We start from the raw sequence: 25,599 nt of genomic DNA on the forward strand, positions 1-25,599 counted from the left end.
TCTTACCTCACCTCGCTTCTCTCCTTCTCCATCCCAGCCCCCTCACTTCGCTCCTCTAATTCCAACCTACTCCCTGGGCCTCCATCTCGCCTCTCCAGCTGCTGACCCTTCGCCCAAGTTCATTCATTCAGTCGTATTTATCAATCAATCAATCAATCAATCAATCGTATTTATTGGGCGCTTACTATGTGCAGAGCACTGTACTAAGCGCTTGGGAAGTACAAATTGGCAACACATAGAGACAGTCCCTACCCAACAGTGGGCTCACAGTCTAAAAGGGGGAGACAGAGAACAGAACCAAACATACCAACAAAATAAAATAAATAGGATAGAAATGTACAAGTAAGATAAATAAATAAATAAATAAATAGAGTAATAAATATGTACAACCATATATACATATATACAGGTGCTGTGGGGAAGGGAAGGAGGTAAGATGGGGGGATGGAGAGGGGGAGAGGAGTATTTATTGAGCGCTTCCTGTGTGCAGAGCACTGGACTAAGCGCTTGGGAAGTCCAAGTTGGCAACATAGAGAGACGGTCCCTACCCAACATCATCATCATCATCGATCGTATTTATTGAGCGCTTACTGTGTGCAGAGCACTGGACTAAGCACTTGGGATGTCCAAGTCGGCAGCATAGAGAGACGGTCCCTACCCAACATCATCATCATCATCAATTGTATTTATTGAGCGCTTACTGTGTGCAGAGCACTGGACTAAGCGCTTGGGAAGTCCAAGTCGGCAACATAGAGAGACGGTCCCTACCCAGCAGTGGGCTCACAGTCTAGAAGGGGGAGACAGAGAACAAAACCAAACATATTAACAGAATAAAATCAATAGAATAAATATGTACAAGTAAAATAAATCAATAAATAGAGTAATAAATCCATACAAATATATATACCTATATACAGGTGCTGCGGGGAAGGGAAGGAGGTAAGGCGGGGGGGGATGGAGAGGGGGAAGAGGGGGAGAGGAATGTTGCCAATTTGTACTTCCCAAGCACTTAGTACAGTGCTCTGCACATAGTAAGCGCTCAATAAATACGATTGATGATGATGATGATGAGAGGAAGGAAGGGGCTCAGTCTGGGAAGGCCTCTATCCTGCCAAATCCTGCCTCTGGCCTGGAATGCCCTCCCTCCTCATATCAAGCCGAAAATGACTCTCCCCTCTTCAAAGCCTTATTGAAAGTTGGGGAAGTGGCATGGCTCAGTGGAAAGAGCCCGGGCTTTGGAGTCAGAGGTCATGGGTTCGAATCCCGCCTCCGCCAACTGTCAGCTGTGTGACTTTGGGCAAGTCACTTCACTTCTCTGGGCCTCAGTTACCTTATCTGGAAAATGGGGATGAAGACTGTGAGCCCCCCGTGGGACAACCTGATCACCTTGTAACCTCTCCACCGCTTAGAACGGTGCTTTGCACATAGTAAGCACTTCATAAATGCTATCATTATTACAGAGAAACAGCATGGCTCAGTGGAAAGAGCCCGGGCTTTGGAGTCAGAGGTCGTGGGTTCAAATCCTGGCTCTGCCACTTGTCGGCTGGGTGACTTTGGGCAAGTCACTTCACTTCTCTGTGCCTCAGTTACCTCATCTGCAAATGGGGATTAAGACTGTGAGCCCCCCGTGGGACAACCTGATCACCTTGTAACCTCCCCAGCGCTTAGAACAGTGCTTTGCACATAGTAAGCGCTTAATAAATGCTATTATTATTATTATTATTATTATCTCCTCCAAAAGGCCTTCCCTGACTGTGCCCTCCTTTCCTCTTCTCCCACTCCCTTCTGCGTCACCTGGACTCGCTCCCGTTTATTCATTAGAGAAGCAGCGTGGCTCAGTGGAAAGAGCCCGGGCTTTGGAGTCAGAGGTCATGGGTTCAAATCCCGACTCCACTACTTATCAGCTGTGTGACTTTGGACAAGTCGCTTCACTTCTCTGGGCCTCAGTTCCCTCATCTGTAAAATGGGGATGAAGACTGTGAGCCCCACGTGGGACAACCTGATCACCTTGTATCCTCCCCAGCGTTTAGAACAGTGCTTTGCACATAGTAAATGCTTAACATATGCTGTCATCATCATTATCATTATTATTATTATTATCCCTCCTCCCGGCCCCACACCACTTACATCCATATTTCTAATTTATTCATTTCTACTAATGTCTGACTCCCCCTCTTTAGACTGTAAGACTGTAATTTAGACTGTAATTTTGCCAAACTGTACTTTCCAAGCGCTTAGTACAGTGCTCTGCACACTGTAAGTGCTCAATAAATATGACTGAATGAATGAATGAATGAACGTAAGCTCGCTGTGGGCAGGGAATATTCCATTATATTGTTATAGTGTCCTCTCCCAGGCACTTAGTGCAGTGCTCTGCACACAGTAAGAGCTCAATAAATGCGATTGACTGACTGTCCAGTGGAAAGAGACCGGGCTTGGGTGTCAGAGGTCATGGGTTCTAATCCCGGCTCCGTCACTTGTCAGCTGGGTGACTTTGGGCGAGTCACTTTTTTATGGCATTTATTAAGCACTTACTATGTACAAAGCACTGTTCCAAGCGCTGGGGAGTTTACAAGGTGATCAGGTTGTCCCACGGGAGGCTCACAGTCTTAATCCCCATTTTACAGATGAGGGAACTGAGGCCCAAAGAAGTGAAGTGACTTGCCCAAAGTCACACAGCTGACAAGTGGCAGAGCCGGGATTTGAACCCATGACCTCTGACTCCAAAGCCCGGGCTCTTTCCACTGAGCCACGCTGCTTCCCGTTCTCTGGGCCTCAGTTACCTCAGCTGGAAAATGGGGGTTAAGATTGTGAGCCCCAGGTGGGACAACCTGATGACTTTGTATCCCCCCAGCGCTTAGAACAGTGCTTTGCACATAGTAAGCACTTAACAAATACCATCAGTATTATTATTATTATCATCCAAACAGCCACCAGGGCCTGGGCCTCAGTTACCTCACCTGGAAAATGGGGGTTAAGATTGTGAGCCCCAAGTGGGACCACCTGATGACTTTGTATCCCCCCAGCGCTTAGAACAGTGCTTTGCACATAGTAAGCGCTTAACAAATACCATCAGTATTATTATTATTATTATCATCCAACAGCCACCAGGGTCTGGGCCTCAGTTCCCTCATCTGGAAAATGGGGGGTTAAGATTGTGAGCCCCAAGTGGGGCAACCTGATGACTTTGTATCCCCCCCAGCGCTTAGAGCAGTGCTTTGCACATAGTAAGCGCTTAACAAATACCATCATTATTATTATTATTATTATCATCCAAACAGACACCAGGGCCTTGCCCACCATCCCGCTTTCTGCGCTGGCCACGGAGGGAGGGGAAGCAGGGGATGATCGGGGTCTCTGTTTCCCTCCAACTTAGGGGGCCGTGGAGAGAGATGGCCGGGCTGAGCCGGTGCTCGGTCATCCGAGTGACCTACTTGCTGACCGTCATCCAGATGACCTGCCTCTTCATGCAGTTCTCCGTGCTTCTGGTAAGACCCCGCCGCCCCCCGTTGGGAGATCATCATCATCATCATCATCATCAATCGTATTTATTGAGCACTTACTGTGTGCAGAACACTGTACTGAGCGCTTGGGAAGTACCAGTCGGCAACAAATAGAGACGGTCCCTACCCTACGGTGGGCTCAAAGATGCCCTGTTGGCCCCCCTGCCCAAAAAACCACCAGAAGGAGATACTGGGGGGAAGGGAGGGGCATTTCAGGGCTAAGAAAAGCTAATTCTCATGGTCAGAGGGCACAGATTTCATTCAGTTCATTCATTCGTACTTAGTGAGCGCTTACTGGGTGCAGAGCACTGTACTGAGCGCTTGGGAAGTACCAGTCGGCAACAAATAGAGACGGTCCCTACCCTACGGTGGGCTCAAAGATGCCCTGTTGGCCCCCCTGCCCAAAAGACCACCAGAAGGAGATACTGGGGGGAAGGGAAGGGCATTTTGGGGCTAAGAAAAGCTTGTCCTCCTGGTCAGAGGGCACAGATTTCAATCAGTTCATTCATTCGTACTTAGAGAGCGCTTACTGGGTGCAGAGCACTGTACTGAACGCTTGGAAAGTACCATTCGGCAACAAATAGAGACGGTCCCCACCCTACGGTGGGCTCAAAGATGCCCTGTTGGCCCCCCTGCCCAAAAGACCACCAGAAGGAGATACTGGGGGGGAGGGAGGGGCATTTCAGGGCTAAGAAAAGCTTGTCCTCCTGGTCAGAGGGCACAGATTTCATTCAGTTCATTCATTCGTACTTAGTGAGCGCTTACTGGGTGCAGAGCACTGTACTGAGCGCTTGGAAAGTACCAGTCGGCAACAAATAGAGACGGTCCCTACCCTACGGTGGGCTCAAAGATGCCCTGTTGGCCCCCCTGCCCAAAAGAACCACCAGAAGGAGATACTGGGGGGAAGGGAGGGGCATTTGGGGGCTAAGAAAGGCTTGTCCTCCTGGTCAGAGGGCACAGATTTCATTCAGTTCATTCATTCGTACTTAGTGAGCGCTTACTGGGTGCAGAGCACTGTACTGAGCACTTGGAAAGTACCATTCGGCAACAAATAGAGACGGTCCCTACCCTACGGTGGGCTCAAAGATGCCCTGTTAGCCCCCCTGCCCAAAAGACCACCAGAAGGAGATACTGGGGGGAAGGGAGGGGCATTTCAGGGCTAAAAAAAGCTTATTCTCATGGTCAGAGGGCACAGATTTCATTCAGTTCATTCATTCGTACTTAGTGAGCGCTTACTGGGTGCAGAGCACTGTACTGAGCGCTTGGGAAGTACCATTCGGCAACAAATAGAGACGGTCCCTACCCTTCGGTGGGCTCCAAGATGCCCTGTTGGCCCCCCTGCCCAAAAGACCACCAGAAGGAGATACTGGGGGGAAGGGAAGGGCATTTTGGGGCTAAGAAAAGCTTGTCCTCCTGGTCAGAGGGCACAGATTTCATTCAGTTCATTCATTCGCACTTAGCGCTTACTGGGTGCAGAGCACTGTACTGAGCGCTTGGAAAGTACCATTCGGCAACAAATAGAGATGGTCCCTACCATACGGTGGGCTCAAAGATGCTCTATTGGCCCCCCTGCCCAAAAGACCACCAGAAGGAGATACTGGGGGGAAGGGAGGGGTATTTTGGGGCTAAGAAAAGCTTGTCCTCCTGGTCAGAGGGCACAGATTTCATTCAGTTCATTCATTCATAACTTAGTGAGCGCTTACTGGGTGCAGAGCACTGTGCTGAGCGCTTGGAAAGTACCAGTCGGCAACAAATAGAGACGGTCCCTACTCTATGGTGGGCTCAAAGATGCCCTGTTGGCCCCCCTGCCCAAAAGACCACCAGAAGGAGATACTGGGGGGAAGGGAGAGGAATTTTGGGGCTAAGAAAAGCTTATTCTCATGGTCAGAGGGCACAGATTTCATTCAGTTCATTCATTCGTACTTAGTGAGCGCTTACTGGGTGCAGAGCACTGTACTGAGCGCTTGGAAAGTACCATTCGGCAACAAATAGAGACGGTCCCTACCCTACGGTGGGCTCAAAGATGCCCTGTTGGCCCCCCTGCCCAAAAGACCACCAGAAGGAGATACTGGGGGGAAGGGAGGGGCATTTCAGGGCTAAAAAAAGCTTATTCTCATGGTCAGAGGGCACAGATTTCATTCAGTTCATTCATTCGTACTTAGTGAGCGCTTACTGGGTGCAGAGCACTGTACTGAGCGCTTGGGAAGTACCATTCGGCAACAAATAGAGACGGTCCCTACCCTTCGGTGGGCTCCAAGATGCCCTGTTGGCCCCCCTGCCCAAAAGACCACCAGAAGGAGATACTGGGGGGAAGGGAAGGGCATTTTGGGGCTAAAAAAAACTTGTCCTCCTGGTCAGAGGGCACAGATTTCATTCAGTTCATTCATTCGCACTTAGCGCTTACTGGGTGCAGAGCACTGTACTGAGCGCTTGGAAAGTACCATTCGGCAACAAATAGAGATGGTCCCTACCATACGGTGGGCTCAAAGATGCTCTATTGGCCCCCCTGCCCAAAAGACCACCAGAAGGAGATACTGGGGGGAAGGGAGGGGTATTTCGGGGCTAAGAAAAGCTTGTCCTCCTGGTCAGAGGGCACAGATTTCATTCAGTTCATTCATTCATAACTTAGTGAGCGCTTACTGGGTGCAGAGCACTGTGCTGAGCGCTTGGAAAGTACCAGTCGGCAACAAATAGAGACGGTCCCTACTCTATGGTGGGCTCAAAGATGCCCTGTTGGCCCCCCCTGCCCAAAAGATCACCAGAAGGAGATACTGGGGGGAAGGGAGAGGAATTTTGGGGCTAAGAAAAGCTTATTCTCATGGTCAGAGGGCACAGATTTCATTCAGTTCATTCATTCGTACTTAGTGAGCGCTTACTGGGTGCAGAGCACTGTACTGAGCGCTTGGAAAGTACCAGTCGGCAACAAATAGAGACGGTCCCTACCATACGGTGGGCTCAAAGATGCTCTATTGGCCCCCCTGCCCAAAAGACCACCAGAAGGAGATACTGGGGGGAAGGGAGGGGTATTTCGGGGCTAAGAAAAGCTTGTCCTCCTGGTCAGAGGGCACAGATTTCATTCAGTTCATTCATTCATAACTTAGTGAGCGCTTACTGGGTGCAGAGCACTGTGCTGAGCGCTTGGAAAGTACCAGTCGGCAACAAATAGAGACGGTCCCTACTCTATGGTGGGCTCAAAGATGCCCTGTTGGCCCCCCTGCCCAAAAGATCACCAGAAGGAGATACTGGGGGGAAGGGAGAGGAATTTTGGGGCTAAGAAAAGCTTATTCTCATGGTCAGAGGGCACAGATTTCATTCAGTTCATTCATTCGTACTTAGTGAGCGCTTACTGGGTGCAGAGCATTGTACTGAGCGCTTGGAAAGTACCAGTCGGCAACAAATAGAGACGGTCCCTACCCTACGGTGGGCTCAAAGATGCCCTGTTGGCCCCCCTGCCCAAAAGACCACCAGAAGGAGATACTGGGGGGAAGGGAGGGGCATTTCGGGGCTAAGAAAAGCTTATTCTCATGGTCAGAGGGCACAGATTTCATTCAGTTCATTCATTCGTACTTAGTGAGCGCTTAGTGGGTGCAGAGCACTGTACTGAGCGCTTGGAAAGTACCATTCGGCAACAAATAGAGACGGTCCCTACCCTACGGTGGGCTCAAAGATGCCCTGTTGGCCCCCCTGCCCAAAAGACCACCAGAAGGAGATACTGGGGGGAAGGGAGGGGCATTTCGGGGCTAAGAAAAGCTTGTCCTCCTGGTCAGAGGGCACAGATTTCATTCAGTTCATTCATTCGTACTTAGTGAGCGCTTACTGGGTGCAGAGCACTGTACTGAGCGTTTGGGAAGTACCAGTCGGCAACAAATAGAGACGGTCCCTACCCTACGGTGGGCTCAAAGATGCCCTGTTGGCCCCACTGCCCAAAAGACCACCAGAAGGAGATACTGAGGGGAAGGGAGGGGCATTTCGGGCCTAAGAAAAGCTTGTCCTCCTGGTCAGAGGGCACAGATTTCATTCAGTTCATTCATTCGTACTAAGTGAGCGCTTACTGGGTGCAGAGCACTGTACTGAGCGCTTGGAAAGTGCCATTCGGGAACAAATAGAGACTGCCCCTACCCTACGGTGGGCTCAAAGATGCCCTGTTGGCCCCCCTGCCCAAAAGACCACCAGAAGGAGATACTGGGGGGAAGGGAGGGGCATTTCGGGGCTAAGAAAAGCTTGTCCTCCTGGTCAGAGGGCACAGATTTCATTCAGTTCATTCATTCGTACTTAGTGAGCGCTTACTGGGTGCAGAGCACTGTACTGAGCGCTTAGAAAGTACCATTCGGCAAAAATAGAAACAGTCCCTACCCAACAATGAGCTCAAAGATGTCCAGCCTGTACCGGGTTCGGCTTTCTGGTGATCCGGGGAAAGACACCCACCTGGAGAAAACTCTCCCCGCACACATGCTGAGTGTCAGAGTGAAACTGTACGTGTTTGTGTGTGTGTGTGTGTCTGTGTGTTGATGATGGTATTTGTTAATAATAATGATGGCATTTATTAAGCGCTTACTATGCGCAAAGCACTGGTCTAAGCGCTGGGGAGGTTACAAGGTGATCAGGTTGTCCCACGGGGAGCTCACAGTCTTAATCCCCATTTTACAGATGAGGTCACCGAGGCCAGAGAAGTGAAGTGACTTGCCCAAAGTCACACAGCTGGAATTTGAACCCATGACCTCTGACTCCAAAGCCCGGGCTCTTTCCTACTGAGCCACGCTATGTGCCAAGCACTGTTCTAAGCACTGGGGGAGGTACAAGTTGATTAGGTTGTCCCACGTGGGGCTCACAGTCTTCATCCCCATTTTACAGATGAGGGAACTGAGGCCCAGAGAAGTGAAGTGATTTGCCCAAGGTCACAAAGTTGACAAGCGGTGGAGCCGGGATTAGAACCCGCGACCTCTGACTCCCAAGCCCGGGCTCTTTCCACTGAGCCACGCTGCTTCTCAAGCTGTGTGTTGGCAGTTTATCTCTCTAGCAGTAAAAAGAAAATTGTTGTATTTACTACGCACTGACAGTGCCAGGCACTGTACTAAGCGCTAAGGTGGATAAGCAGCATGGTATAATGGATAGTGCGTGGACTGTGAGCCCACTGTTGGGTAGGGACTGTCTCTATATGTTGCCAACTTGTACTTCCCAAGCACTTAGTACAGTGCTCTGCACACAGTAAGTGCTCAATAAATGTGATTGATTGATTGATTGACCTTGGAGTTAGAAAGTCATGAGTTCTAATCCCAGCTCCGCCACTTATCTGCTGTGGGACTTCGGGCGAGTCACTTCACTTCTCTGGGCCTCAGTTCCCTCATCTGGAAATTGGGGATTAAGACTGTGAGCCCCATGTGGGACAGAGATTGTGTCCAACCTGTTTGCCTTGTATCTACCTCAGTGCTTAGAGCAGTGTTTGGCACATAGTAAGTGTTTAACAAAGACCACAATTATTGTTACCACAAGCAAATCGGGTTGGACACATTCTCTGTCCCTTGGGTCGGACACATTAACTCATCTTCTCTTAATAAATGAATGAATGATTGAATGAATGAATAATTCATTCAATCGTATTTATTGAGCGCTTAATAATAATAATAATGGTATTTGTTAAGCGCTTACTATGTGCAAAGCACTGTTCTAAGTGCTGGATTAACTTCTCTGTGCTTCACTGACCTCATCTGTAAAATGGGGATAAAGACTGTGAGCCCCACGTGGGACAACCTGATTACCTTGTATCTACCCAGTGCTTAGAACAGTGCTTTTCATTCATTCATTCATTCATTCAATCATTTATTGAGCACTTACTGTGTGCAGAGCACTGTACTAAGCGCTTGGGAAGTACAAGTTGGCAACAGAGACAGTCCCTACCCAACAACGGGCTCACAAGCGCTTAATCAATCAATCAATCAATCAATCAATCAATCGTATTTATTGAGTGCTTACTGTGTGCAGAGCACTGGACTAAGCGCTTGGGACTAAGCGCATCATGTGACTGTGATGAAGCTCACAGTCTTCATCCCCATTTTACAGATGAGGGAGAGGAAGCACAGAGAAGTTAATCCAGTGCTTAGAACATGCTTTGCACATAGGAAGCGCTTAACAAATACCATTATTATTATTATTAAGCGCTCAATAAATACGATTGAATGAATTATTAAGAGAAGATAAGTTAATGTGTCCAACCCAAGGGACAGAGAATGTGTCCAACCCGATTTGCTTGTGGTAACAACGATCATTGTTATTATTATTATTACCCCTGTAGCTTGATACATAGTAAGTGCTTAACAAATACCATTATTATTATTATTATATCTGCTAATTCTGTTGTACTGTACTCTCCCCAGCATGTAGTAGAATGCTCTGCACATAGTAAGCACTCAATAAATACCATTGAATAATATCTCTCTTCAGGCCTGTTTGTGTGAGCACGCTGTGGGCAAGGATTGTGTCTGTTTGTTGATACATTGTACTCTCCCAAGAGCTTAGTACAGTGCCTTGCAAACAGTAAGTGCTCAATAAATACAATTAAATGAATAAATGTGTTTCTTCATGGGGGTAACAGTGTTTACTGAGCACCCACTGGCTGAAGGAACTGAACTGAGAGCTTAGTACAGTGCCTTGCAAACAGTAAATGCTCAATAAATACAATTAAATGAATAAATGTGTTTCTTCATGGGGGGAACAGTGTTTACTGAGCACCCACTGGCTGAAGGAACTGAACTGAAAGCTTAGTACAGTGCTCTGCATGCAGTGCTCAATAAATACTTTCGATTGATTGATTGGGAAGGGACAACACAGGGAAGTGGCACTTTTCCTTCCATTCACCATGTAACCTCCCCAGCGCTTAGAACAGTGCTTTGCACATAGTAAGCGCTTAATAAATGCCATTATTATTATTATTATTATTATTCCAATGGGGAAGGCAACAGACACTGATGTATTTACCAGTAACATCAAAATAAATAAGGGAATGTACAGTTCATTGTATAACTGGGGAAGCAACATGGCCCAGCAGAAAGAGCATGGGCTGGCGAGTCAGAGGACCTGGATTCTAATCCTGCCTCTGCTACATGTCTGCTGTGTGACTTTGGGTGAGTCACTTCACTTCCCGCTGTAAAATGGGGATTAAATCTTCCACCCTCCAATTCAGACTATGAGCCTCCCCCCGACTCACTGCCGACCCGGATTCTAATCCCGCCTCTGCTACTCGAATTCATTCATTCATTCAGTCGTATTTATTGAACGCTTACTGTGTGCAGAGCACTGTACTAAGCGCTTGGAAAGTACAATTTGGCAACACATAGGTTTTATTTTATTTTATTTTGTTAGTATGTTTGATTTTGTTCTCTGTTTCCCCCTTTTAGACTGTGAGCCCACTGTTGGGTAGGGACTGTCTCTATATGTTTCCAACTTGGACTTCCCAAGCGCTTAGTACAGTGCTCTGCACACTGTAAGCGCTCAATAAATGCGATTGATTGATTGATTGATTGACCTCGGACAAATCACTTAACTTCTCTGTGCCTCAGTTTTCTCACGTGCAAAATGTGAAGTGAGAAGCAGCGTGGCTCAGTGGAAAGAACCCGGGTTTGGGAGTCAGAGGTCGTGGGTTCTAATTCCGACACCGCCACTTGTCTGCTGTGTGACTTTGGGCAAGTCACTTAACTTCTCTGGGCCTCCGTTACCTCTCCTGTAAAATGGGGATGAAGATTGTGAGCCCCACGTGGGACAACCCGCTTACCTTGTATCTTCCCCAGTGCTTAGAACAGTGGTTGGCACATAGTGAGTGCTTAACAAATACCGTCATTACTATTATAAAATGAGGATTCAGTGCCCATTCTCCTAATTGGATTGTACTTGGATCATGTACTCTGATCACGGATCAGAGAAGCAGCGTGGCTCAGTGGAAAGAGCCCAGGCTTTGGAGTCAGAGGTCAGGGGTTCGAATCCTGGCTCCACCACAAGTCTGCTGTGTGACCTTGGGCAAGTCTCTTCACTTCTCTGAGCCTCAGTTCCCTCATCTGGAAAAATGGGGATTAAGGCTGTGAGCCCCACGTGGGACAACTTGATCACATTGTATCCCCCCCCAGCGCTTAGAACAGTGCTTTGCACATAGTAAGCGCTTAACAAATGCCATCATTATTATTAGAGAATAATAATATTATTATTATTAGAGAAGCAGCGTGACTCAGTAGGAAAGAGCCCGGGCTTTGGAGTCAGAGGTCATGGGTTCAAATCCCGGCTCCGCCAATTGTCAGCTGTGTGACTTTGGGCAAGTCACTTCACTTCTCTGTGCCTCAGTTACCTCATCTGGAAAATGGGGATTAAATCTGTGAGCCCCACGAGGAACAACCTGATCACCTTGTAACCTCCCCAGCGCTTAGAACAGTGCTTTGCACATAGTAAGCGCTTAATAAATGCCATTATTATTATTATTATTATTATTATTATGTACTGAGTTCAACCAGATTATCCTCTATCTACCCCAGCGCTTAGTACGGTGTTTGGCACATAGTAAGCGCTTGGGAAATGCCGTCATTATTCCAGTATCTGGCGAACGACCTGGGTTTGGACTCCCTGGGCTTCGGGCTCCTGCAGACCACGTTCGGCCTTCTCCAGCTCCTGGGCAGCCCAGTCTTCGGCAGGTAACTCTGGTGGGGCAGGGGGTGGAGGGTGGCGAGGACCGGACAGATGACAAAGACTGACAGATGAAGACTGAACTCTGTCTTCCCTCCCAAACCCTGCCCTCTCCCTGACTTTCCCATCTCTGTTGACGGCACTACCATCCTTCCCGTCTCACAAGCCCGCAACCTTGGTGTCGTCCTCGACTCCGCTCTCTCATTCACCCCTCACATCCAAGCCGTCACCAAAACCTGCCGGTCTCAGCTCCGCAACATTGCCAAGATCCTCCCTTTCCTCTCCATCCATACCACTCCCCTGCTCGTTCAAGCTCCCATCCTATCCCGTCTGGACTACTGCATCAGCCTTCTCTCCGATCTCCCATCCTCGTGTCTCTCTCCACTTCAATCCTTACTTCATGCTGCTGCCCGGATTATCTTTGTCCAGAAACGCTCTGGGCATATCACTCCCCTCCTCAAAAATCTCCAGTGGCTACCAATCAATCTGCGCATCAGGCAGTATGTAGTATGTAGTTGTTAGTATGTTTGGTTTTGTTCTCTGTCTCCCCCTTTTAGACTGTGAGCCCACTGTTGGGTAGGGACTGTCTCTATATGTTGCCAATTTATACTTCCCAAGTGCTTAGTACAGTGCTCTGCACATAGTAAGCATTCAATAAATGCGATTGATGATTGATGATGACAAAACCGTGGCTCAGTGGAAAGAGCCTGGGCTTGGGAGTCTGAGGTCCTGGGTTCTAATCCCGGCTCTGCCGCTTCTCAGCTGTGTGACTTTGGAAGTCATTTCACTTCTCCGGGCCTCAGTTCCCTCATCTTATTCTATTTATTTTATTTTGTTAATATGTTTCGTTCTCTGTCTTCCCCTTCTAGACTGTGAGCCCGCTGTTGGGTAGGGATCGTCTCTAAATCTTGCCGACTTGGACTTCCCAAGCGCTTAGTACGGTGCTCTGCACACAGTAAGCACTCAATAAATACGATTGATTGAATGAATGAGTGAATGAATCTGGAAAATGGGGATGAATAATAATAATAGCAATGGTATTTGTTAAGCGCTTACTATGTGCCAAGTGCTGTTCTAGTCATTCATTCATTCAATCGTATTTATTGAGTGCTTACTGTGTGCAGAGCACTGTACTAAGCGCTTGGGAAGTGCAAGTTGGCAACATATTGAGACGGTCCCTACCCAACAGTGGGCTCACAGTCTAGAAGTTCTAAGTGCTTGGGGAGATACGAGGTGATCAGGTTGTCCCACATGGGGCTCACAGTCTTAATCCCCATTTTCCAGATGAGGGAACTGAGGCCCATAGAAGTTAAATGACTTGCCCAAGGTCACATAGCAGACAAGTGGCAGAGCCGGGATTAGAACCCATGTCCTTTGACTCCCAACTCTGTGCTCTCTACGTGGGACAACCTGATCACCTTGTATCCCCACCCCCAGTGCTTAGACAAGTGATTGGCACATAGTAAGCGCTTAACTAATACCATCATCATTATTACTATTATTATTATTTTAATCAATCAATCAGTCAATCGTATTTATTGAGTGCTTACTTTGTGCAGAGCACTGTACTGAGCGCTTGGGAAGTACAAGTTGGCAACATATAGAGACAGTCCCTACCCAACAGTGGGCTCATAGTCTAAAAGGGGGAGACAGAGAACAAAACCAAACATACTAACAAAATAAAATAAATAGAATAGATATGTACAAGTAAAATAAATAAATAAATAGAGTAATAAATATGTACAAACATATATACATATATACATGTGCTGTGGGGAAGGGAAGGAGGTAAGATGGGGGGGTGGAGAGGGGAACGAGGGGGAGAGGAAGGAAGGGGCTCAGTCTGGGAAGGCCTCCTGGAGGAGGTGAGCTCTCAGTAGGACCTTGAAGGGAGGAAGAGAGCTAGTTTGGCGGATGGGCAGAGGGATTGGGGGCATTCCAGGCCCGGGGGAGGACGTGGGCTGGGGGTTGATGGCGGGACAGGCGAGAATGAGGCCTAACGGTGAGGAGATTAGCGGCAGAGGAGCGGAGGGTGCGGGCTGGGCCGGAGAAGGACAGAAGGGAGGGGAGGGAGGAGGGGGCCAGAGGATGGACAGCCTGGAAGCCCAGGGTGAGGAGTTTCTGCCTGATGCGCAGATTGATTGGTAGCCACCGGAGATTTTTGAGGAGGGGAGTAACATGCCCAGAGCGTTTCTAGACAAAGACAATCCGGGCAGCGGCGTGAAGTATGGATTGAAGTGGGGAGAGACAAGAGGATGGGAGATCGGAGAGGAGGCTGATACAGTAGTCCAGACGGGATAGGATGAGAGCTTGAACGAGCAGGGTAGCGGTTTGGATGGAGAGGAAAGGGCGGATCTTGGCGATGTTGCGGAGCTGAGACCGGCAGGTTTTGGTGACGGCTTGGATGTGAGGGGTGAACGAGAGAGCGGTCGAGGATGACACCAAGTTTGCGGGCTTGTGAGACAGGATGGATGGTAGTGCCGTCAACAGAGATGGGAAAGTCAGGGAGAGGGCAGGGTTTGGGAGGGAAGACAAAGGAGTTCAGTCTTGGACATGTTGAGTTTTAGGTGGCGGGCGGATATCCAGATGGAGATGTCCTGAAGGCAGGAGGAGACGCGAGTCTGGAGGGAGGGGGAGAGAGCAGGGGCAGAGATGTAGATCTGGGTGTCATCGGCGTAGAGATGATTGTTGATAGATGATAGATGGTAGTTGATGGTTAAATAGATCAATAGAATTAATTATTCTTTGAGAAGCAGCATGACTCAATAATAATAAAAATGATGGCATTTATTAAGTGCTTACTATGTGCAAAGCACTGTTCTAAGTGCTGGGGTAGATACAAGGTAATCAAGTTGTCCCACGTGGGGCTCACAGACTTAATCCCCATTTTCCAGATGAGGGAACTGAGGCCCAGAGAAGTGAACTGACTTGCCCAAAGTCACCCAGCTGACAAGTGGCGGAGCCGGGATTTGAACCCATGACCTCTGACTCCAAAGCCCGGGCTCTTTCCACTGCTTCTCTAAAAGATCGCTGGCCCGTATGGGGGTCGAACCCGCGACCTTGGCGTCATTAGCACCACGCTCTACCCAACTGAGCTAACTGGCCGATGACAAGAGCCCGGGCTTGGGAGTCGGAGGTCATGAGTTCAAATCCCGGTTCCTGCAATTGTCAGGTGTGTGACCTTGGGCAAGTCACTTGCCTTCTCTGGGCCTCAGTTCCCTCATCTGGTAAAAGGGGATGAAGACGGTGAGCCCCCCGTGGGACAACCTGATCACCTTGCGTCCTCCCCAGTGCTTAGAACAGTGCTTGGCACATAGTAAGCGCTTAACCAATGCCATCATCATCATTATTATCATTTTTATTCCCCCACCGTTAGGTTGTGTGACCGTTGCGGGGCCCGCGCGGGGCTGACGTTGTCCTTTGCAGCGTCGTGTTGTCTGCTGGGGCTTCTGCTGTTGGGTCCATCCTCCGGAGGCCTGCCTGCCCTCTTCCTCTCCCGCCTGCCCGCCCTCCTCCTCCATCCCATCCCAGGTAACCCACCAACCGCGGACGGTCCTCGGGGCCCCGACCCTCGTCTGCTGTGTGACCTTGGGCCAGTCACTTCACTCCCCCCTTCTAGACTGTGAGCCCACTCTTGAGTAGGGACTATCTCTACATGTGAGGCCCTGCTGAGAGCTCACCTCCTCCAGGAGGCCTTCCCAGACTGAGCCCCTTCCTTCCTCTCCCCCTCTCCATCCCCCCCATCTTACCTCCTTCCCTTCCCCACAGTACCTGTATATATGTATATATGTTTGTACATATTTTTTACTCTAATTTGTACATATCTATTCTATTTATTTTATTTTGTTAGTATGTTTGGTTTTGTTCTCTGTCTCCCCCTTTTAGACTGTGAGCCCACTGTTGGGTAGGGACTGTCTCTAGATGGTGCCAATTTGTACTTCCCAAGCGCTTAGTACGGTGCTCTGCACATAGTAAGCGCTCAATAAATACGATTGATGATGATGATGTTGCCAACTTGTACTTCCCAAGCGCTTAGTCCAGTGCTCTGCACACAGTAAGCGCTCAATCAATACGATTGATTGGGAGTCCGAAGGACTTGGACTCTAATCCCAGCTCCACCACTTATTAATAATAACGGTATCTGTTAAGCGCTGGGGGGGTTACAAGGTGATCAGGTTGTCCCAAGGCGGGCTCACAGTCTTCATCCCCATTTTCCAGATGAGGGAACTGAGGCCCAGAGAAGTGAAGTGACTTACCCAAGGTGACACAGCTGACGATTGGTATCATCCCTTCTGCAGGTGCCCAGATGGTCGTCACCGACCTGACAAGCCCGGCCGAGCGTCCGGATGCTCTGGGGAAGCTGGGCCTGGGCCTGGGCGTGGGCCTTATCCTGGGCCCCTTGCTCGGGGGGATCCTGAGCACGAAATTTGGGTGAGTAACCGCCCCCCCACCCCTCCATCTAGACCCCAAACAGTGCTCCTTTGGGACCCACGGTCTGACCGTCATCCTTGGAGTAGCAGTGTGGCCTGGGAATCAGAAGATCATAATAATAATAATAATAATAATAATGGCATTTATTAAGCACTTACTATGTGCAAAGCACTGTTCTAAGCGCTGGGAGGCTACAAGGTGATCAGGTTGTCCCGCGGGGGGGCCTCACAATCTCAATCCCCATTTTCCAGATGAGGGAACTGAGGCCCAGAGAAGTGAAGGGAATTGCCCAAAGTCACACAGCTGGCAAGTGGCGGAGCCGGGATTTGAACCCATGACCTCCGACGCCAAAGCCCGTACACTTTCCACTGAGCCACGCTGCTTCTCTGGGTCCTGGGTCCTGGGTTCTAATCCTGGCTCTGCCCCTTTTCATTCATTCAATCGTATTGATTGAGCGCTTACTGTGTGCAGAGCACTGGACTAAGCGCTTGGGAAGTCCAAGTTGGCAACATCTAGAGACGGTCCCTACCCAACAGTGGGCTCACAGTCTAGAAGGGGGAGACAGAGAACAAAACAAAACATATTAACAAAATAAAATAAATGGAATAAATACGTACAAATAAAATAGAGTAATAAATATGTACAAACATATATACATATATACAGGTGCTGTGGGGAGGGGAAGGAGGTAAGGTCAGGGGATGGGGTCTTCTATGTGACCTTGGGCAAGCCATATAATAATAATAATGATAATAATAATAATAATAATAATAATAATTGTTAAGCGCTTACTAGGTGCCAAGTACTCTTCTAAGCACTGGGGGAGATACAAGGTAATCAGGTTGTCCCACGTGGGGCTCACGTGGAAGCAGCGTGGCTCAGTGGAAAGAGCCCGGGCTTTGGAGTCAGAGGTCATGGGTTCAAATCCCGGTTCCACCACTTGTCAGCTGTGTGACTTTGGGCAAGTCACTTCACTTCTCTGGGCCTCAGTTACCTCATCTGTAAAATGGGGATGAAGACTGTGAGCCCCCCATGGGACAACCTGATCACCTTGTAACCTCCCCTTGCTTAGAACAGTGCATTGCTCATAGTAAGTGCTTAATAAATGCCATTATTATTATTATGAATCCCCATTTTACAGATGAGGGAACTGAGGCCCAGAGAAGTGAAGTGACTTGCCCAAAGTCACACAACTGACAAGTGGCAGAGCCGGGATTTGAACCCATGACCTCTGACTCCCAAGCCCAGGCTCTTTCCACCAAGCCATGCTGCTTTATTCATCCATTCAGTCAGTCAGTCGTATTTATGGAGCGCTTTCTGTGTGCAGAGCACTGGACTAAGCGATTGGGAAGGTACAGTACGGCAATAAAGAGAGGCCATTCCTGCCCACAACAAGCTCACAGTCTAGAGAGGGGGAGACAGACATCAATACAAATAAACAGACATTAATATTATAAAATAAGATTACAGATCTGTATATAAGGGCTGTGGGGCCAGGAGAGGGGGAAGCTCAAAGGGCGCGAGTCAGGGCGATGCAGAAGGGAGGGGGAGATGAGGGAAAGTGAGGCTTAGTCTGGGAAGGCCTCCTGGAGGAGGTGAGCTCTCAGTAGGGCTTTGAAGGGAGGAAGAGAGATAGTTTGGTGGATGTGTGGAGGGAGGGCATTCCGGGCCAGGGGGAGGACGTGGGCCGGGGGTCGACGGTGGGACGGGCGAGAATGAGGCCCCGTGAGGAGGTGAGCGACAGCAGAGGAGCGGAGGATGCGGGCTGGGCTGGAGAAGGAGAGAAGGGAGGTGAGGGAGAAGGGTGTGAGGCGATGGACAGCCTTGAAGCCGAGAGTGAGGAGTTTTTGTTTGATATTTTACTTCCCTGTGCCTCAGTTCCCTCATCTGTAAACTGGGGATTGAGACTGTGACAGGGACAGGGATTGTGTCCAACCTGATTTGCCTCTCCATCCATCCATCCCCCTCTCCGTCCCCCTCTCCATCCCCCCCATCTTACCTCCTTCCCTTCCCCACAGCACCTGTATATATGTATATATGTTTGTACAGATTTATTACTCTATTTATTTATTTTACTTGTACATATCTATTCTATTTATTTTATTTTGTTAGTATGTTTGGTTTTGTTCTCCGTCTCCCCCTTTTAGACTGTGAGCCCACTGTTGGGTAGGGACTGTCTCTATATGTTGCCAACTTGTACTTCCCAAGCGCTTAGTACAGTGCTCTGCACACAGTAAGCGCTCAATAAATACGATGATTGATTGATTGATTGAAAAGGACAGAAGGGAGGTGAGGGAGGAGGGAGTGAGGCGATGGACAGCCTTGAAGCCAAGAGTGAGGAGTTTTTGTTTGATATTTTACTTCCCTGTGCCTCAGTTCCCTCATCTGTAAACTGGGGATTGAGACTGTGACAGGGACAGGGATTGTGTCCAACCTGATTTGCCTGTATCCACCCCAGTGCTTAGTACAGTGCCTAGCACAGAGTAATCGCTTAACAAATGCCACAGTTATGATTATTCCTGGGGTATCCTCGCCGCGGTTGGTGTGGGGGACTTGGATGAAACTGCAGAGTTTGTGGGGGCTGTTCCGGGAAAAGTGAGAGATACCTTAGCTCCCACTTAGCCCAGGACAGCAGCGGGGACTAAAGGTTAATAACTCATCCTATCCCACCTGGATTACTGCATCAGCCTCCCTTCTGATCTCCCATCCTCCTGTCTCTCCCTGCTTCAGTCTAAACTTCACTCTGCTGTCCGGATTATCTCTGTACAGAAACGCTCCGGGCCTGTCACTCCCCTCCTCAAAAATCTCCAGTGGTTGCCTGTCAACCTTCTAATCAAGCAAAAACTCCTCATTCTCAGCTTCCAGGCTGTCCATCCATCCCCTCACCCCCTCCTACCTCCCCTCCCTTCTGTCCTTCTCCAGCCCATCCCACACCCTCTGCTCCTCTGCCACCGCTAATCTCCTCACTGTTAGGCCTCGTTCTCGCCTATCCCACCATCGACCCCCGGCCCACGTCCTTCCCCTGGCCCGGAATGCCCCCAATCCCTCCACACATCTGCCAACCTAGCTCTCTTCCTCCCTTCAAAGCCCTACTGAGAGCTCACCTCCTCCAGGAGGCCTTCCCACACTGATCCCCCTTTTTCCTCTCCTCCTCCCCATCCCTCCCAACCATACCTCCTTCCCCTCCCCACAGCACTTGTATGTATCTGTACGGATTTATTACTCTATTTTACTTGTACATATTTACTATTCTATTTATCTTGTTAATGATGTGCATCTAGCTATAATTCTATTTATTCTGATGGTTTTGACACCTGTCTACATGGTTTGTTGTCTGTCTCCCCTTTCTAGGCTGTGAGCCCGTTGTTGGGTAGGAACCGTCTCTATATGTTGCCGACTTGGACTTCCCAAGCGCTTAGTACAGTGCTCTGCACACAGTAAGTGCTCAATAAATACGATTGAATGAATGAATTTCTCTCCCCCGATTTTCTCAAGACCCCAGACTTCACGGGGCGGCCGCCAGGGGGCGTCTTAGCCCCGTGAACAGCCGCTGAGCCTCCAATCATTCATTCATTCATTCATTCATTCATTCAATCGTATTTATTGAGCGCATACTGTGTGCAGAGCACTGTACTAAGCGCTTGGGCAATCAGTCAATCAGTTAATCAATTCATTCATTCATTCAGTCGTATTTTTGAGCGCTTACTGTGTGCAGAGCACTGTACTAAGCGCTTGGGCAATCAGTCAATCAGTTAATCAATTCATTCATTCATTCAATCGTATTTATTGAGCGCTTACTGTGTGCAGAGCACTGTACTAAGCGCTTGGGCAATCAGTCAATCAGTTAATCAATTCATTCATTCATTCAATCGTATTTATTGAGCGCTTACTGTGTGCAGAGCACTGTACTAAGCGCTTGGGCAATCAGTCAATCAGTTAATCAATTCATTCATTCAATCGTATTTTTGAGCGCTTACTGTGTGCAGAGCACTGTACTAAGCGCTTGGGCAATCAATCAATCAGTTAATCAATTCATTCATTCATTCAATCGTATTTTTGAGCGCTTACTGTGTGCAGAGCACTGTACTACGCGCTTGGGCAATCAGTCAATCAGTTAATCAATTCATTCAATCAATCAATCAATGATATTTATTGAGCACTTACTGTGTGCAGAGCACTGTACTAAGCGCTTGGGAAGTACAAGTTGGCAACATCTAGAGACAGTCCCTACCCAACAGTGGGCTCACAGTCTAAAAGGGGGAGACAGAGAACAAAACCAAACCTACTAACAAAATAAAATAAATAGAATAGATATGTACAGGTAAAATAAATAAATAAATAGAGTAATAAATAAGTACAAACATATATACATATATACAGGTGCTGTGGGGAAGGGAAGGAGGTAAGATGGGGGGATGGAGAGGGGGACGAGGGGGAGAGAGGGGGGACGATTCATTCAATCGTATTTTTGAGCGCTTACTGTGTGCAGAGCACTGTACTAAGCGCTTGGGCAATCAGTCAATCAATTAATCAATTCATTCATTCATTCAATCGTATTTTTGAGCGCTTACTGTGTGCAGAGCACCGTACTAAGCGCCTGGAAAGTCCAATTCGGCAACAGAGACAATCCCTACCCAACAACGGGCTCGCAGTCTAGAAGGGGGGAGACAGACAGCAAAACAAAACAAGTAGACAGGCGTCAATGCCATCAAAATAGATAAATAGAATTATAGATATATACACAATATATACAATAGAATCAATCAGTCAATCATCTTTATTATTGAGTGCAGAGCTCTAAACAGTTGGGAGAGTAGAAAATAACAGAGTTGGTAGACATATTCCCTCCCCACAACGACCTTACAGGGGAGGCAGACATTAATGGAAATAAATAATTTACGGATCTTCACTCATTCACTCATATTTATTGAGCACTTACTGTGTGCAGAGCACTGTACTAAGCGCTCGGGAGAGTACGCTATAACATTAACCAGACACACTCCCTGCCCACAACAAGCTGACGGTCTGGAGGGGATATGGATGCAGCATGGCTCAGTGGAAAGAGCCCGGGCTTTGGAGTCAGAGGTCATGGGTTCAAATCCCAGCTCTGCCAATTGTCAGCTGTGTGACTTTGGGTAAGTCACTTCACTTCTCTGTGCCTCAGTTACCTCATCTGTAAAATGGGGATTAAAACTGTGAGCCCCCCGTGGGACAACATGATCACCTTGCAACCTTCCCAGCTCTTAGAACAGTGCTTTGCACATAGTAAGCGCTTAACAAATACCATCATTATTATCATTATTATTACTAAGGGCTTGGGAGAGTACACTATAACAATAACCAGACACATTCCCTTTTAGACTGTGAGCCCACTGTTGGGTAGGGACTGTCTCTATATGTTGCCAACTTGTACTTCCCAAGCACTTAGTACAGTGCTCTGCACAAGGTAAGCACTCAATAAATGCAATTGATTGATTGATTGATTGATTCCCTGCCTAGAACGAGCTGACAGTCTGGAGGGGATATGGATAGAACAGTGCTTTGCACATAGTAAGCGCTTAATAAATGCCATCATCATCATCATCATCATCATATAAGCGATGTGGGGCTGAGGGTGAGGTGAATAAAGGGAGCAAATCCAAGCACAAAGGTGATGCAGGAGGGAATGGGAAAAAAGAAAATAAGGGATTAGTCGGGGGTGGGGGCTCTTGGAGGAGATGTGCTACTTTCAGCGGGCTTTCAGCGTTTAGAACAGTGCCCGGCACATAGTAAGCACTTAACAAATACTGTGAAAAGGAAAACTAAAGGCTTTGAAGGTGGGGAGGGTAATTGTCTGTCGGACAATCTTCTAGACCGTGAGCCCGTTGTTGGGTAGGGACCGTCTCTATATGTTGCCAACTTGTACTTCCCAAGCGCTTAGTACAGTGCTCTGCGCACAGTAAGCGTTCAATAAATACGATTGAATTAATGAATGAATGAATATAATAATAATAATGGCATTTATTAAGCGCTTACTATGTGCAAAGCACTGTTCTAAGCGCTGGGGAGGTTACAATATGAAGAGGGAGTCCAGGCTTTTTCCCTGCCTGAGGGGTTCCACTGAATCAGCGTGGCTCGGTGGAAAGAGCCCGGGCCTGGGACTCAGAGGTCGTGGGTTCTAATCCCGGCTCTACCACTTGTCTGCTGTGTGACCTGAGGCAAGTCACTTCACTTCTCTGGGCCTCGGTTCCCTCAGGTCTGGGAAGGCCTCTTGGAGGAGGTGAGCCTTCAGTAGGGCTTTGAAGGGGGGAAGAGCGATTGTTTGGCGGATGTGAGGAGGGAGGGCACTCAGGGCCAGGGGGAGGATGTGGGCCAGACATGAAAGCAGTGAGGAAAAAAACATTAGAAAGTAAACAGTTGAAGCAGCATGGCCTGTGAGAAAGAGCGTGGGCCTGACATTCAGAGGATGTGGGTTTTTTGTTTTGTTTTAATAATAATAATGGCATTTGTTAAGCGCTTATTATGTGCAAAGCACTGGAGAGCATACAAGGTGATCAGATTGTCCCACATCAGGCTCACAATCTTAATCCCCATTTTCCAGATGAGGCAACTGAGGCACAGAGAAGTGACTTGCCCAAACTCACACCGCCGAACCCATGACCTCTGGCTCCCAAGCCCGTGCTCTTTCCACTGAGCCACGCTGCTTCTCGGCCCCGCTGCTTTTAAATGTTATTTAATAATAATGGCATTTATTAAGCGCTTACTATGTGCAAAGCACTGTTCTGAGCGCTGGACGCTTACAATGTTCCAGGCACTGTACTAAGTGCTGAAGGAGATACAAATTAATCAGGTGGGGCACAGTCCCCTCCCTACAGAGGGCTCAAAGTCTTAATCCCCATTTTCCAGATGAGGCAACTGAGGCACAGAGAAGTGAAGTGACTTGCCCAAACTCGCACCGCCGAACCCATGACCTCTGACTCCCAAGCCCGTGCTCTTTCCACTGAGCCACGCTGCTTCTCGGCCGCGCTGCTTTTAAATGTTATTTAATAATAATGGCATTTATTAAGCGCTTACTATGTGCAAAGCACTGTTCCGAGCGCTGGACGCTTACAATGTTCCAGGCACTGTACTAAGTGCTGAAGGAGATACAAATTAATCAGGTGGGGCACAGTCCCCTCCCTACAGAGGGCTCAAAGTCTTAATCCCCATTTTCCAGATGAGGCAACTGAGGCACAGAGAAGTGAAGTGACTTGCCCAAACTCACACCGCCGAACCCATGACCTCTGACTCCCAAGCCCGTGCTCTTTCCACTGAGCCACACTGCTTTTAAATGTTAGTTAATAATAATGGCATTTATTAAGCGCTTACTATGTGCAAAGCACTGTTCAACTGTGAACACTGTTCACTGTTCAACTATGGTTGTACATATTTATTACTCTATTTATTTATTTATTTATTTTACTTGTACATTTCTATCCTATTTATTTTATTTTGTTGGTATGTTTGGTTCTGTTCTCTGTCTCCCCCTTTTAGACTGTGAGCCCACTGTTGGGTAGGGACTGTCTCTATGTGTTGCCAATTTGTACTTCCCAAGCGCTTAGTACAGTGCTCTGCACATAGTAAGCGCTCAATAAATACGATTGATCGATTGATTGATTCTGAGCGCTGGACGCTTACAATGTTCCAGGCACTGTACTAAGTGCTGAAGGAGATACAAATTAATCAGGTGGGGCACAGTCCCCTCCCTACAGAGGGCTCAAAGTCTTAATCCCCATTTTACAGATGAGGGAACTGAGGCCCAAGGTCTGTTATATTGTTCTCTTGTACTCTCCCAAGCACTTAGTACACTGTTCTGCACACGGTAAGTGCTCAATAAATACAATGAACTGACTGACTTGCCCAAGGTCACCCAGTAGATAAGTGGTGGCACTGGGAGTAGAACCCAGACCCTCTGATTCCCAGGCCCGGGCTCTTTCCACTAGGCTAAGCTGCTTCTAGATTTGGTATTATTGTTATTATTATGGTATTTGTTAGGCACTTACTATGTGCAAAGCACTGTTCTAAGCGCTGGGGAGGTTACAAGGTGATCAGGTTGTCCCACGTGGGGCTCACAGTCTTCATTCCCATTTTACAGATGAGGGAACTGAGGCCCAGAGAAGTTGCCCAAATTCACGCAGCTAAGAAATGGCGGAGCAGGATTAGAACCCACAACCTCTGACTCCCAAGCCCGGGCTCTTTCCACCAAGACTGTCCTGCCCACGAGGAGCTTACAATCCCAAGAGGGAGGCAGACATTAAAATAAATTCCAGATAGGGGAAATGGCAGAGTATAAGGATAAGTCGCTTAACTGCGCTGTAACTGTGCTTCAGTTACCTCATGTGTAACTCTCACCCTCTTAATCCCCATTTTCCAGACGAGGCAACTGAGGCCCAGAGAAGTGAAGTGACTTGCCCAAGGTCACACAGCAGACTTGTAAGCTTGTGCGGACAGGGACTACGTCTGTTTATTGTATTGTACTCTCCCAAGTGCTTAGTCCAGTGCTCTGCACACAGTAAGCGCACCCGTGGGCTTTGGAATCAGAGGCCATGGGTTCAAATCCCAGCTCCGCCACTTGTCGGCTGGGTGACTTTGGGCAAGTCGCTTCACTTCTCTGGGCCTCAGTTCCCTCATCTGGAAAATGGGGATGAAGACTGTGAGCACCCCCCGGGGACAATCTGATCACCTTGTAACCTCCCCAGCGCTTAGAACAGTGCTTGGCATATAAGTGAGCCCTTAATAAATGCCATCGTTATTATTATAAGCGCTTAGTACAGTGCTCTACACACAGGAAGCGCTCAATAAATACGATTGAATGAATGACTGAATAAATGTGATTATTATTATTATTATTGTAAATATGATTGAATGAATGAATGTGGCAGAGCCGGGATTAGAACCCAGGTCTTTCTGACTCTCAGGCGTGGGCTTTGTCCTCTTTGCCACGATAATAAGGAGCTTACAGTCTAGACGGAGAGACAGATGTGAC

At 48.2% G+C, this 25,599-nt stretch overlaps 1 protein-coding gene and 1 non-coding gene across 2 annotated transcripts in view; one reads left to right on the forward strand and one right to left on the reverse strand.

Annotated features, from left to right (window-relative positions):
* Positions 1–25,599, forward strand: part of SLC22A18 (solute carrier family 22 member 18) — a 68,249-nt gene that overhangs the window by 11,223 nt on the left and 31,427 nt on the right. The window contains exons 2-5 of the mRNA XM_038764764.1: positions 3,377–3,488; positions 12,075–12,172; positions 15,541–15,695; positions 16,463–16,595. Coding sequence (XP_038620692.1) covers positions 3,393–3,488; positions 12,075–12,172; positions 15,541–15,695; positions 16,463–16,595 — 482 coding nt within the window. The 5' untranslated portion in view covers positions 3,377–3,392. The remainder of the gene's footprint in view (positions 1–3,376; positions 3,489–12,074; positions 12,173–15,540; positions 15,696–16,462; positions 16,596–25,599) is intronic.
* Positions 15,196–15,269, reverse strand: TRNAI-AAU. The gene has a single exon. It is a non-coding gene; the product is annotated as a tRNA-Ile (tRNA).

Source organism: Tachyglossus aculeatus, chromosome 22, assembly GCF_015852505.1.
Source record: "Tachyglossus aculeatus isolate mTacAcu1 chromosome 22, mTacAcu1.pri, whole genome shotgun sequence".
Classification (NCBI taxonomy): domain Eukaryota; kingdom Metazoa; phylum Chordata; class Mammalia; order Monotremata; family Tachyglossidae; genus Tachyglossus; species Tachyglossus aculeatus.